The sequence below is a fragment of the Phalangium opilio genome, unplaced genomic scaffold (genome assembly GCF_054372755.1).
Source record: "Phalangium opilio isolate 3A_F unplaced genomic scaffold, DU_Popi_V2 ptg000002l_1, whole genome shotgun sequence".
NCBI classification, from domain to species: domain Eukaryota; kingdom Metazoa; phylum Arthropoda; class Arachnida; order Opiliones; family Phalangiidae; genus Phalangium; species Phalangium opilio.
The window spans coordinates 13,037,379-13,052,270 of NW_028324144.1; the positions used below are offsets into that span (position 1 = coordinate 13,037,379).

The 14,892-nt window shown below is 40.2% G+C and overlaps 1 protein-coding gene across 1 annotated transcript; it reads left to right on the forward strand.

Moving 5' to 3' along the window:
* The first annotated feature begins 3,219 nt into the window (after nt 1-3,219).
* Nucleotides 3,220-6,851, forward strand: LOC149719869 (uncharacterized). Its single transcript, XM_089863791.1, has 2 exons — nt 3,220-3,556; nt 3,598-6,851. Exons 1-2 carry the CDS (start codon nt 3,220-3,222, stop codon nt 6,849-6,851), a joined length of 3,591 nt encoding a protein of 1,196 aa, XP_089719917.1.
* Nucleotides 6,852-14,892: the final 8,041 nt, after the last annotated feature.

Consider the following 14,892-nt stretch of genomic DNA (forward strand, 5'->3'; position numbering starts at 1 on the left):
TTGTGATGAAGACAAAGAGCGGAAGTACGTCCCCCGAAAAATGCGTTACGGGGATTGAGTGGTTCCCACGCATCGATTTGGATATGAATAGAAGATAGAAAGGTGTTAATTTTGGGCTTTTGCTCCCTCAATTTGTGGAATTCGCATTCCCACATTTCGATTACCTTATACCCCAGCTCCCTAAGCCTCTTATTACAGTTCAAAGTATCAGTATAGCGGGAGTGTAAAGTTTGGGTGACGTCACCGTGCAAAACCAGGTCTCTGTTTACCGGGAAACAGGTTCTACACCCATGCCAAAAACAACCTTGAAATTGGTAGACGACCTTTTGATCTGCGCCAAGATCGTCTACTAGAAGCCCGTCGACTTTAATGTTCAAAATTTTAGGTTCGGAACCGTTAAAAGCCGACTTAATTATGACCCCGCGCTTATGGGCTTCCCACCTCAGCCACTCGATGGCTACTTTAGATTGAGGGTCTTTCATTCTATAGCCGTGAGGTGGTACAATTCCAATTGAATTTGGCGCTAGGTGGTCCTTCTTGAAAACGGCATTGCAGAGCCCGGCAATTGTCACGGCAGTGTTAAAAGGGTTAACGTCCGCAATCTTCTCAAAAATCTCCCTGTACTTTAAGCACCCCTCTCTTAAAATCCTAACGTCCAAACAGCAATAATGTATCAATTCTTCAACGTAGTTGAAACCTTTTTTGGCTTCAACTTGTTCGTTGTACCATGAAATTAAAACCGAGCGTTGTTTTTCGGTTAGCCTGTCTGGCGCGTAAGATTCTAAAAGAGGCATGCTTTCCCTCAAGACATAATTTGTACTCGTAGGATCTTTTGGATCAAACACGTGTTCGGGAACAAAGTTGAAGAGCAAGTGCGGGAAATATCCCTTATTTAAATTAGGGTCTAAGCCAAAAGTGGAAACAAAGCTAGATAAGGGGGATGGGATGAAATTTAAACTATCTATAAATGTCAAATTCTCATATCGAATTTGCATAATCTTCGTTCCCGTCATTATCACTTGAGGGCGCCACGCTTTGATGGCTAACATGGCTTTGTACAGAAATTGTAAATCGTAACCCTTCGCATTATGTGCTATAACGGTTATTTTGGGAGAATTGTGGAATTCTTGAAGATAATTTAAAAAATCCAGAACAGGATCATTCCCGAGAAACACCCGTTCTCGAGGCCCGCAGGTGGCGCAAGTAAATTGATCGGATTTCTCGAGAATGCATTGATCACAGATTTTTTGAGAAATACATAAGATAGGAGTGTGTAGGAAAGCATTAGGGTTTGAAGGGTCGGGGGTATTTTGAACACATTCGAGATCATAAAAGATAGTAACCGAAGGAAGGGTCTTAGCTTTTTTAGCCGCAGGGTGGGCTTTAGAGTCGGTAACCTGCATGAAACAATAGTGGGGGTGTGGATTGAATTTATTGCAGATTACGCAATAGACTTCACCGCAGTTGTGAGGTGACTTGCGTTTCCCCATATCTATTGTTTTTGCGCAACGGGGGCAATTAAAAACCCTTTGACAGACTGATAGGGTTTTGCTTCCACTAGCCTTATGGGCGTCAAAGCATTCTTGCCCCCTAAAGTCGCGATGACAGGTCCCGCATCTTATTTCCACCCCCTCGCAATCTTCGGCCCTTTGACAGGAATAACAATACTTGTTGCAAGCGTGAGTAAAGTCTAAGTTGTTATATCCCACAAGGCACCTCTCGCAGAAATAATGAAAATTGAAGAGAGGTTTAGGTTTAGTGATGACGTCAAAATGATTTTCATAGTTAAAAAGGTATAGCCGCGGCTTTGGATTACCATCGGCACCTGGAATGAAATTTGGTTCTCCGAAAATACGGTAGGGGACGTTTGCTCTAACTGTAAATACTATTATTTGGTATTCAACCAAGTATGATTGAAATCGAGGTAGAGCACCCGCCCCCGAGCATTCGTCCAATGGTATTTCCGCCGCCACGGCTAATTCCTCCGCCATCTTCCTAAGCCTCTCTCCTGCTTTTTTCCTAATAGTGGGACGACATAGTGTTTTGAAATCCGCCTCGAGGCTTTTGTCAAGGGGATGCAATGTATGATCCCTGTGTATTCTAGCAAAAACTAGAGAATAAGGGAGACATAGGCGATCGTTGTTCTTGATCTGAACAATGCATTTTTTCTCCCTGGCAAAAGTCTCGAAACTACAAATTCCTAGCCGTTTCGAACGGTAGGCGCCTTGGGGCAATCTCACGCGCTGTATGGTTATTCCTATAGGACCGAGAAAAAACCTTGACCCCCCTTCAGAATTATAGGCTTTATCCGCGACTACTTCTAATATGAATCCAATATCTATTTGATCCCTTCTTCTAAAACTAAAGTCTGCGGTTTGAATGCCTGGATTATTAATGCTTGTCATCGAAATTGCAATCATGTCATCGGGTAAACAGTCGTCCAAAACGTACTCTAAGAAGTCGCTTACAGATTCGACGATGTTATTGTCGAATTGTACCTCCATTTCCCATCCATCAAGATTAAAATTGGGGAAGGACACTACCCCGCTAGAAAGTACGTTTACACCTGGTGGTGCAACTAGCGGAGATGGGGGTGGAGGTGGAGGAGTAAGAACCCCACCCCCTATCTGTCCTTCCCCTTCATCCATTGACTCGTTCTGAGATGGAGCTATAGGAGGGGTAGTATAACCATCTAAGAAAGAAACGTCGTCGTTTTGAAACGCCTCTTCCAGAGGGGACAAAGGATGAAGAGGGCTATTGTTTGCCCTAGACAGGGTGGGAGACGGGGGTGTAGAATAGTTTGCCATAAACGTGTCATCGGCATTTAAAAAGGCTATTTCTAACGAGTCTGGAAAGTCGACTAAAAAACTATCAACTTCAATGGGGAGTGTAGAATAATTTTATGTTAAGTTATAATTTTAGTTGGCCAAAAAATGGATATGATTTTTTTGTATATGATATCGACATTAGTTTTTTATGCTTCCCTTTTAACGATATATAAAGAAACTGTAAATGCAATAAGTTAACCACACTCTAGTAACAACCTCGAATGTAACATTTGTTTGACGTGCTAATAAAGCAAACTCTTTTAATTTAAACCACGACTTTAAGATTATTATATGGTGCCGAAAATCCGGGAGATAATTTGAGAGTATCGGAGACGAAGTTAAAAGTTTAAATACACGATTTAGAATTTAAATTACGCGAAAAGTATTCGGGATGGCGGACAAATTAGAAAAGTTACGGAGAAAACGCGGTAACGTGAAAGCGCAAGCGACGCAAGTCATGAAGGCAATAGAGTCGGAGTTGATGGCTACAGTTACTGACACCGAGCATTTGTCAGTACTTATCCGACAGCTGAGCAAAAAGGAAGAAATCCTGCTGAAGCTCAACGACGAAGTATTCAACGAAATTACTGATGTTAAAGAATTAGACAAGGAGGATCAATTAACGGGAGATTATCACGATGCACTAACCGAATGGGCAGAGAAGGCTACTTATCGTATATCTCAAATGGGAGCCGGAGGTCAGACAGCAGCAAGCAATACGCCAACGGGTCAGTAAACTCTTTAAATCTGGGAGGAAATATAAATCAAGGTCAAGCAACAGTGAAATTACCCAAATACGTAATCAAGAATTTCAAGGGAGACATTACTCTTTGGAGGACATTTTGGAGCCAGTACAGCAATGCAGTACACGATAACCCTGACATGCGAAAGGTAGCCAAGTTTACCTACCTAAAATCATATCTGGAAGGTTTAGCAGCACAAGCGATCGCAGGATTGGCGGTCACGGACGAAAATTACGATGAAGCCATCGATATTTTGGTGAAAAGATTTGGGAATACGGAGGCAATCACACACACGCACATCAGGAAGTTGATGAGCATACCTGAAGTCAAACGGTCTACGGATACAACAGGTCTACGGGAACTCCACGATGCATGCGAAGTAGAAGTACGGAGCCTCAAGGCGTTGAACCTTGATACAGACGACTACAGCAAATTCCTCTGTCCAGTAATTCTTGGAAGACTGCCTCATGAATTATCATTGGAGTTCACACGCACAACTAAACAAGAAGATTGGAAGGTCTCAGAATTATTGCAGTTTCTTTGTCAAGAAGTCCGAAGTCGAGAACGTATGTCTGCCATAAATTCAGTGGAACCGTCTAGCGCAAGTGGAAGTCGGACATCGGAGGATCGAGAAATTACAAGGCAACATTACAACGGAGCAAAGAACTACGGTAATACGTCACGGAAAAGACCGGTATCAGCCTCAGCATTGGGGGTCGGAGCAGAACCAGTCACTTGCGTATTCTGCAAGACCGCAGATCACGAGTCAGAAGGTTGCCAATCTCTATCAGTCAAGGAAAAACGGGATGTCATCCACAGAGAAGGACGATGTTTCCTCTGCACAAAGCCTTACCATAACGCTCGAGTCTGTAGAAGTCGAAATAAACTTTCATGTAAACACTGCGGAAGGAAACACCATTCAGCCTTATGCGAATCAGAGTCGAAGACACTGGTACAAGGGAAGACTATGGAAGACAAGGAACATACCAAAAAGGATCAAGGAACTTCAGCAATATTAACAGCTACAGCCATCACGCCAAATCCTAGTGGGAAGACTATATTACTACAAACGGCACAAGTACACGTTTCTAATGGCGGAAGTAGCACCAAACGAGTCCGTTGCATAATGGATAGCGGATCCCATCGAACGTTCATATGTGAAGATCTTTCGAGAGAACTTGAACTACATGAAATTGGATACGAAAATCTGGATATCTTCGCCTTCAATAATGCAAACCCGGAGAGAGTACGACAACGAAGAGTGAAGGTTATTTTGGAAAATCCCATGGTACTTGGTAAGAAGATAGAAATAGAAGCCCTAGAAACTAAGAGCATCTGTAGTGCCATGATATCGGTTCCTGGAGAGGAAGTTACTAAAACGTTACGCCAGAGAAGATTGCAAATAGCAGACGATCAACAAGACCCGGAAGCTGTAAAGGGGCCTCCAGGAATCCTTCTTGGTTCTGACTACTATTGGACGGTGGTGATTGGGAAAACCGTGAGATTGGGAGCTTCTCTCGTTGCACTAGAAACCAAATTCGGCTGGGCTCTACAAGGACCAACTAACGTCTCTTCACTATCCATTGGAGTAAACATGATTGCCACAAACACAAATCCAGACATGGAGAAGGAAATAGCGGAGACGATAAAGGCATTCTGGAGTCTTGATTCTATGGGGATTACGGAGAACCAAGGAAGGTCGGCGACAGATCAAGAAACGCTTGAAGAATTCCGGAAGTCAATCACCTACAAGGATAACCGTTACGAAGTAGCGCTGCCATGGACAGAAGATAAACACGCACTCGGATCAAATTACAACTTGGCAAGATGTCGCACTGAAAACCTAAGAAAGAGGTTTTGCAAGGATCCTTTTTTGTTTGCCCAGTTCCGAGAGGTCATTCAAGAGCAAGAGAGACTTGGGATCATAGAAGAAGTTCCAGAGTTAGAAGAAGATTATGGAAACCCTAAGTACTACTTACCTTACCATGGAGTCTTCCGATCGCAAGCCACAACAACAAAACTCCGAATTGTCAACGATGCCTCAAGTCACGAAAATGGACTTATATGCGTAGGAGGAAGGTTGGACAAAGGGGCATTCACGTATCGAGAAAAACATCCCTGGGTGTTGTCAAAGGATAATCACTTAACGAAGTTATTAGTGATGCATTATCATGAACGGAACGGACACGCGGGACTCAGTTTAACTATCTCGGACATCAGAGAACGATTTTGGATACCTCGTGGACGCCAGGAAGTCAAATCAATAATTAAGAGATGTGTTTTCTGTAAACAATTTAACGTCCAGGCAGGCCAAATGCAAGCAGCACCACTTCCAGCCGACAGGATAACCGAGACTCCAACATTTGAAACCTCTGGCGTTGATTTCGCCGGACCTTTATACGTTCGAAACGGAAAGAAACTGGAGAAGACATACATCACCCTTTTCACCTGTGCTGTTACGAGGGCCCTACATCTAGAGCTGGTCACCAACCTTTCCACGGAGAAGTTTCTACTTGCGTTCAGTAGATTCATAGCAAGACGCGGTATACCCAAAATTATGTACTCCGATAATGCACGTACTTTCAAGCGAGCTGACCGAGATGTCCAGGAATTATGGCAAAAACTAAGAAGCCCGGAAGTGAAGGAGTTCATTGGCAACAAGGGTATTACTTGGAAATACATAACAGAAAGAGCGGCATGGCACGGAGGCTTCTGGGAACGTTTAGTACGCACAACGAAAAGCTGCTTGAAAAGAATCCTGGGGCGAGCCACTTTGGGATACGAAGAGCTGGAGACAACACTCATGGAAGTAGAGGCGATCGTCAATTCCAGGCCTATTTCCTTCGTATATAACGAGCCTGGTGAACCATCTCCCTTGACCCCTGGACACTTTCTCATTGGACAGAGACTCATGGCCTTACCCTCCAGAACGTTCCCGATCTCAGAGCCGATTCCTACTACTAGACAACACTTGATGAAAAGACTGCGTTATCGCCAAAATCTCCTCGACCGCTATTGGGCAAGATGGAAATCGGAGTATTTGTTCGAACTTCGCTCAGCGCACCATGTGAACCAGCCAAAGAGGGAAACTATCCTAAAGATCGGAGACGTAGTCCTCGTACATGAGGACAAAACTCCAAGACTATCCTGGAAAATGGGAGTAATCGAAGAAACATTCAAGGGGAGAGACAACAACATTCGATCATGTATGGTTAGAGTAAATGGTGGTCAACGCCTGCGTCGCCCTCTTCAACTACTCTATCCCTTGGAGATAAATTAGTCATATGTAAATAACAAAAATAGTTAGAATATGGATGAGCTTCACTCATCGGCGGGCAGTGTAGAATAATTTTATGTTAAGTTATAATTTTAGTTGGCCAAAAAATGGATATGATTTTTTTGTATATGATATCGACATTAGTTTTTTATGCTTCCCTTTTAACGATATATAAAGAAACTGTAAATGCAATAAGTTAACCACACTCTAGTAACAACCTCGAATGTAACATTTGTTTGACGTGCTAATAAAGCAAACTCTTTTAATTTAAACCACGACTTTAAGATTATTATAGGGAGTTCAATTTCTACATTAGAGTTGGCCATTGCGATAATTTAAAAATACAAATACCGCAAAATACTAATAATAAATCTGAATAGGCTTAAATAATAATACTAAAACACAAAAATATACTAAAACACTAATACTAAAACAATAAAACAGTAATGTACTTTTAAAAAAATTTAAAGTACTTATAAAAAATGAAGTACTTATAAAAATTGAAGTACTTATAAAAATTGAAGTACTTATAAAAATTGAAGTACTTATAAAAATTGAAGTACTTGTAAAATACTAAGTTAAAAATACTAAAACACTTGTAAAAAATTGAAAATACTTGTAAAACTAAATGAAAATACTAAAACACTTGTAAAAAACTAAGTTAAAATACTTGTAAAATACTTATAAAAAAATTTAAAATACTAAAGCACTATGATATGGGCACGGAAAAACTCACAAGTTTTGTTTGGGATCAGAAGATTTCTTGGCTTGCATCGACAGCGGTCAGAAGTAAACTGATGAGTAGCCTAGAGTGATCCGCCCTTTTATACTTTCGTGATACAATTAGAAAAAAAAATAGAACCCCCTCAATGTCATAAACATGTCTTAACACGTTTGGGCTAGTCATAAAACACTCTAAATATAAATTCCATTGATAACAATACAACTGGTTCGACCACGCCCCCTTTTAAGGCCCTAAACCATCTGGTGTGGGGTCCAATTAAAGAATTGACAAAATAAATTCTTTTGTTCAAGTTCAGCCCTCTTTTATGGCCATAGAAGTCTTGGAATGACCCAAAAAGACAAAGGGAATAGATGCTTTTGTTCCGCCCCCCTTTTCAAGGTCATAAACCAACCTGTGGGGTGGCCCAATTAAAGAAAAATAAATTCCCATGCATCTCAGGGACCCGAGGTCATTCACCCCTCCCTAAAGCCATAAATCATTTTGGGGAACTCTTACAGACTGAAAATAGGAATGAATTGCATAAATTTAGATAGAATTTATTTCAACGCTTTAAACATTTGAAATGTTTTTTTTTTCAAATGATGCGTTTCGTGTTGATAAAATGTAATGTATATGACTGTTTTCGTTCAGATGGTCTATTCAATTTCACATGTATTCCTATGGGATTTTAGAAATTTTAAATGACGCGTTTCGCTTTGGTCTTTGGCAATGTAAATGTTCAAAAACGTTTTACTTTTAACACGAAATGTGTTGATAAAAGCTAAGTAACATCATACACTATAACCACTGAAAAGGTTTTGTCAAGACTGTAGTAGGTATAATAGCAATACAAAGAACAAATTAAGGAAAAAATTATATTTATTTCGAGTTACATTTCAAGTTTTTTGATTGGTTCTTTTATAATTTAGAAACGTAATAAGGTATGGAATATATTACAATAATAGTATCTAACTTTCATGTCGCAAAAGTTCTTGAATAAACATTTCAATTATAGCTTTCTCGAGATTAACGCGTTTAATTCTTAGTACAATATCGTCATTCGTAGTAAGTGTTGTTGGTATGGGTTGGGTTGGCGGAATGACTTTTTCTTTCTCCCACTCTTCTTGAGGGACATCTCTGTACTTTCTGTTTGGCGGCATGTCTTTAGTCAATGGGTTTTGGATGAATATAGGTATGTTATTTGTTGGTAATCCTTGAAGTAGTGGACAGTCTGCCTTGAATTTCTGATGCTCTTCGAAAACAATGTCGTTAGGTTCCCATCCTCGTAGCGTTAAGTCACAAAAATGGCATTTAACAGCGTCCGTCCCCGAACTTAAATAGTAAAACCCATGACGGGCTAGTTCTGACGGTTTTACAAACGTACTCGCAAATGCGCCAAACGTTTCTAGACGTGTAATTTCTCGATTCATCTTATCCTGGCGGTGTCTAACAATCAAATGAGGTCCTGACCAAATCAGACGCTATTTATATCCCAAATAAGGGGATGAAAGGTTAGATTGTAATGGATGCTGTTACTAAGCAGACGTTAATTCGCGAAGCTCTTTCAAAGCCAGGGAAAATAGTGGCCGTTACTTTCATCCTCGTAACTGTATTCCTAGTTGAATTTGCATTTTGGTATTTTAAAAATATTACTTTAATTTCGGGTAACGCGACAAAGACATAACATGTTGAGACTTGTCAGGATAATGCCTTACGGGCAAACACCTGGAAACAATTAAATGTTTCGTGGTAGGAAGAGTCACTGACTAACAAAGCAATAAATCCGAAAATAGATTCCATTCCTAACAATACAACTGATTCGACCATACCCCTAAACCCATTAAAGCACGTCTTTATAGCAAAAATAAAAACGGATGGGGATAAATTCTTTTGTTCAAGTTCTGTCCCTTTTTATGGCCATAGACCAATCTGAACGATGTTACGTATATATATTACGTATAAATAAAAAGCCGATGGAATGTCTTAACACGTTTGTGTGAGTCATAAATCACTCAGATTCCATTGTTAACAATACAACTGGTTTACCCTCGCCCCCTTTTAAGGTCCTCAACCACCTGGCCAATAAAGGACAATAAAAAAGAAAAGCACCAGTCAATATACCCTCAGGCTAATTATCAACTAGGCGCTCAAGAAAATCACGCAATAAAAATCATTCAGTCGTCAGCTTTTAAACCGTAAGGACCTGCCGTAAGAATGACCACCAAAGTAGGAGGTCGTGTTTTAGATTACCGCGTGAACGCCCGTGTTAGACTAAGTAATGAATGCTATGCCGTTTTCGGTGTAAATGGATTCGAGCCAAGCTTACTGTTGACAAAAAAGGACGGGACTATTGTTATAATCTCGGAAGACGTTTTGAAGGAATTTATGGAGGAGTGGACGGAGATCTATTCAGCTTTGGAAACTGGCGACCTGGGTAATTATCGTTACTTGAACTTGAAAATAAAAATAACCGTTATGGAGGGGAGTATAGTATTCGACGATGGTAGCGTATTCACTCTAACAAAGGCCGAAGCAGGGAAACTGAACGAGAAATTTAGTTTTATGAGATTTCACTTCAAGCTTTTAAATGATCAAGCCGAAGTTATTAAATGCATGTACGAAGCTATTGTAAAACGCATGAATGATATATATCAAAAATATTATATAAGTCGTGGTACTATGTCTCACAATGATTACGACCGTGTAAAAAATTTCCTAGCAGCGTGTATAGTTCCTTCGAGCATTTTCGAAGATTTTTGTAACTTGGTTCGTGACAAAAACTTGACGCGTAAGCTACAATTATATAATTTATTCTACATTTGCTTAAATAACGACGCGTACATTCGCGAATTAATTGGAATTGATTGTGTTCATTAAATGTTTTTGACTAAAATCCCGATTCATAATAATACTAAGCCTAGAATAACCTAGCATAAGCCTACCAGGATCTACAATAGCATAAGCCTATCCCTACAGGTACCAGCCACGTGACGTTATCAAAAAATTAGCCGTGACGTCATACCAATACACTAAAAATAAATTCAAATTTCCCGCCAACACCATCACGTGACGTCATCAATCCCCCCCCAATCCCATCCCCCCTCCCCGCCAACACCATCACGTGACGTCATCAATCCCCCCATTCCCCCCCCAACCCCCGGGATGACGGTATAGAACCAAAAATTTTACGGGGGGGAAGGAAGGGGGGTAAAATTTTTGGTTCTATACCGTCATCCTTACTCTCTAATAAATCAGCAAAATACGACATAATAAAACCAATTGCTAATATTGATTTCTTTTTTATGTTATATACTTCATGAAAATACTTTAAGCCAGCCGTTTTACTTTACTTGAAGTGTATAACCGCCCCAAAGAGGGAGAGACGTACTTCTAACCAAGCCAAACCAAACCTAACCGAACAGTAACGTTTTGGAATAGGCATATTATTTGAGAATTCAATGAAGATAAACATCAATATTTTGGAAAAGGCGCAACAGTGTTAAATGATTTATAAAATATTACTAACCTAACCTGGATTTGAAAAAAAAAACGTTTTTTTTTGGACGAAAGTGTTTTTGTTTAATGCTTAACCAGAGTCCAATTTTCACTTTTTCTGTATACTATTATATTATATACAGTATTTAGAAGACACGGTGTTGAAAACTTCCCGAGGTCGTTTTTTATTATCATCTTGTTGCATAGTTGTCAAATAGTGGCGCTTCCAAGGCAGTACGAATGTATTGAAAACGCTAGGACTTTTGAGGTCTCTTAATTCGACAAACAGCCTCGTTTGAATTGTAAATATCAAAACCCGCGGTTGGGCTAAATTCATTAGAAACTTTGGCGGGATTCGGTCTCATGGCATTCTGCGCAATGGGAATATACCTATTTTAACAAATCTAGCCGACCTGTTGGAAATGTTGTTCTATTATTAAAGCCAAGAAAGCTTATTTATTCTTCATGTCGAACCATCACTTTAAACATATACTTTGCTCAAAATTTGAGTAAAGGAAGTCCTTTTCTCAATATAAAATTAAAGTCATTGTGGCTTACATTATTAATATAGCCACAAGGTGTTAGATTATTCACTTGTGGTAAAATATACCTCCACTTTTTAATTGTTTTTCTAAAATATAATTCTTCATAAAATAAAAATTTAAAAAATTGAAACCATATTTCAAGGTATTAAAAACATGTTACATTAAATACCACCTGGCAAACGTTGATGTTTAGCTTAGTGTTAAGATTATTCTGTGTTTACCTCTTAAACGTGATAAAATAAGAAGTGTTTCTATTTGCAACACATTTTAAGGATCCTTATAAAGAAACAGAGATGTAATTAGACATCAACATTGAAGCAATAAACATTACCTCACACCAATGTTTAACTTTATAACATGTTCAGATGTTGCAAACCTAAACACCTTTTTTTCTGTGCAGTGGCGCCGCCAGGATATTTTTAGAGATAGGCTAAGGAAGATTTGGGGGCCCCTTATAAAATTTCAAGAGAAAAATCTAGTTCCACAGCGTCGATAATATAAAATTAACAACTATTTTTTATCATATCATTAATATATAGAGAAGTTAAATGTATTAAAGTTCAGTATTACCAGACACTAGTCATATTATTATAAAAACTATAGTTTGCGAAAATAATAAAAACACCGAATCGGAGAGATAGCGGAAGCTGAGGGGGATTTTCAGTTAAGCCCCTATGAGGTCACTGTACACCGTCGATTTGGGGAGGAAAAGTTAAGTCGGTTTACCAAAAGGAATCTGACATAGAAGTCATATGTTAGCAGAAGGAATGAGAGAGAAGAGGGTTAAAGAGCGCGAAACAAAAAATCAAAAGGCTATATAACTTTTTATGCTAGGGAAAAACTTTTACCACGAGTGTGTTAACCCATTTTCCATTTTGTAGAATATTGTAAAAATTATGGATCAAGCGGTACCGATACCATATCGGTATCGGCACCGAAACTCGGGGATTCCCTATAGTAGTGTACCTCGTATGAGCAGTCCCCGGTAGAACAGTTCTCGAAATAGTAACCACGATTCCAAACAACAGCGCCGTTGTTCAAAAATGCTGATTTAGAAATACAGGCTGCTGTTTTAGAAATAAAGGCTGCTGTTTTAGAAAAAGCGGCTGCTATTTTGGGACATAGCAGTGTTTGCGTTGAGTTTCGAGCATTTCTTAATAATACACTTATATTCGTTGGTTTCAAAAACTACCTTTTTCTGTGATCATTTATGTTTCGTTGTGTGGGTTTCTTGAGAGTTTTGTGTATCGTTAGTAAATGTGCATCATAATAATAAACCACTTAATCTTAATTTATTAAGAGATAAGGCATTACAATTTTAGGAACCTATGCCATTACTGATCCTATTCTAATACTGACAATAAAGTGCTGGCTATAAGCTTGCTGAGAATACGAAACATCTTTCTTTTTTTTTGTTAAACATGGTCATAGGAACCTTAAACAAAGTAGAGAGAGAATAGTATAAAAGTACTCAAAAGTAAATCACAAAAAATCATTTTGAAACAACATAGTCTTTAAGATGGGACGGCATACGATGTACGCGACGCGGACGGGTACTCGATGGCGAGGTTGGAATTGATCCAGACGGGGTCGGATTTGAGGAGGTGTTGGTCGGGTGTAAGGCAGGCGGTGACTGACTTGTCAGCGGCGATGACGGATGAATAGGTGACGAGGCCGTGCTAGATGGTGATGGTGTAGCGGGAGGAGTCGGTTGATTAGAGTGTGAAACCATACGGTGAGGGTATCGGCGTGACATGGGAATAATAGGACCAACAGGTGGTGGTTCTGAGGAGGTTGTGCGGTTGGTCAACGCAGGAGGTAGATGAGGGTCAGTAGTGCGCGTTGGTCTGGTTTGGTGAACGGGACGGAGGACAACTCTGTTGCGTCGGTAAACGCGGCCTCCGAGTTTGACTAAATATGATCGTTCCGCAACCTGGTCTAGAACAATACCCTTGGACCATTTCTTCGTATTGCTGGAGGGAGTTGGCTTGACCCATACAGCATCACCTTGCATGAGTGGAGAGAGTGGAGAAGCAGTTCGATCGTAGATTTGTTTAGTCTTCTGACGTTTGTGTTGGAGTGTAGTAGTGACATTTTTAGGAACTTGCGGTTTGAGTAGTGAAGCGGCCATAGGCATTTGTGATCGAGTGCGACGAGACATCAAACGTTGGACTGGAGACGTTTGAAGTGCTTCTGTCGGTGTGTTGCGCCATTCAAGTAAAGCGAGATAAAAGTCCTTCTTAGTTTGTTCCAGTTTTGTGAGGAGCGTCTTGGCGATATTTACTGCCGATTCAGCTTTACCATTCCCTTTTGGATAATAAGGGGAGGAAGTCTTGTGAACAAAGCCCCATAGATCTGCAAACACTTTGAAGGTTTGACTGTTGAAAGGCGGGCCGTTATCGGTCAGAACAGTTTTTGGGATTCCATAGCGCGCCAAGTGGCGTTTGCATACTTCAACTACTGAATCAGCTTGACTATCAGGGAGTTGATCTAGTTTCCAAAAATCGGAATACGAGTCCACTGTGACGAGGTATTTTTTTGAGTTGGCATTAATGGTAAATAGGTCCATGGAGACGTTTTGCCATGGTAACTCTGGTAGAGTTAGAGAAAGTAACGGTTCTTTTTGTTGAGCACGTTGAAATTCATTACACGTTTCGCAGGTGGAGACGAGTTCTTTCATTTGGTCCTCCATATGCGGTCAATAAACCGATTCTCGAGCTTTGCGCATACACGCTGCTATTCCAACGTGGCTAGAGTGGAGGATGTCTTTAATTTCTGCATACATCGACTGTGGTACGACAATGCGGGAACCTTTGTAGATAACTCCGTGGTCAACTGTTAGTTCGTCTCGAAACGAGAAAAAGTGGCGAATCTCTGAAGGAACTTTTCCGATTCGATTAGGCCATCCTTTAACGATTGCGTGAATCAGGGTTTGCAAAGTCGGATCTTTGCTAGTGTGACGGGCGATGTTGTCCAACTGTCTGTTAGAGACTTGCGCATGATCAGCATGGTCTATGCTCTCCAAAAATTGATTATAGCGTTTTTCTTCTCTGAGTGTAAAGACAACGTAATCAGCGTGTGTTTCCTGTTCCTCTTGATTGTTCTGTAGAGGAAACGGGATTCTTGAGAGGCAGTCAGCTATTAGCATTTCCGGTCCCTTCTTGTATGTTACTGTGAGATTATAGTTCTGCAGTTTAAGTAACATGCTTTGCAATCTTTTGGGTGCTGAGAGGAGAGGCTTCTTCCAGATGTACTCAAGCGGTTTGTGATCAGTTTCTAT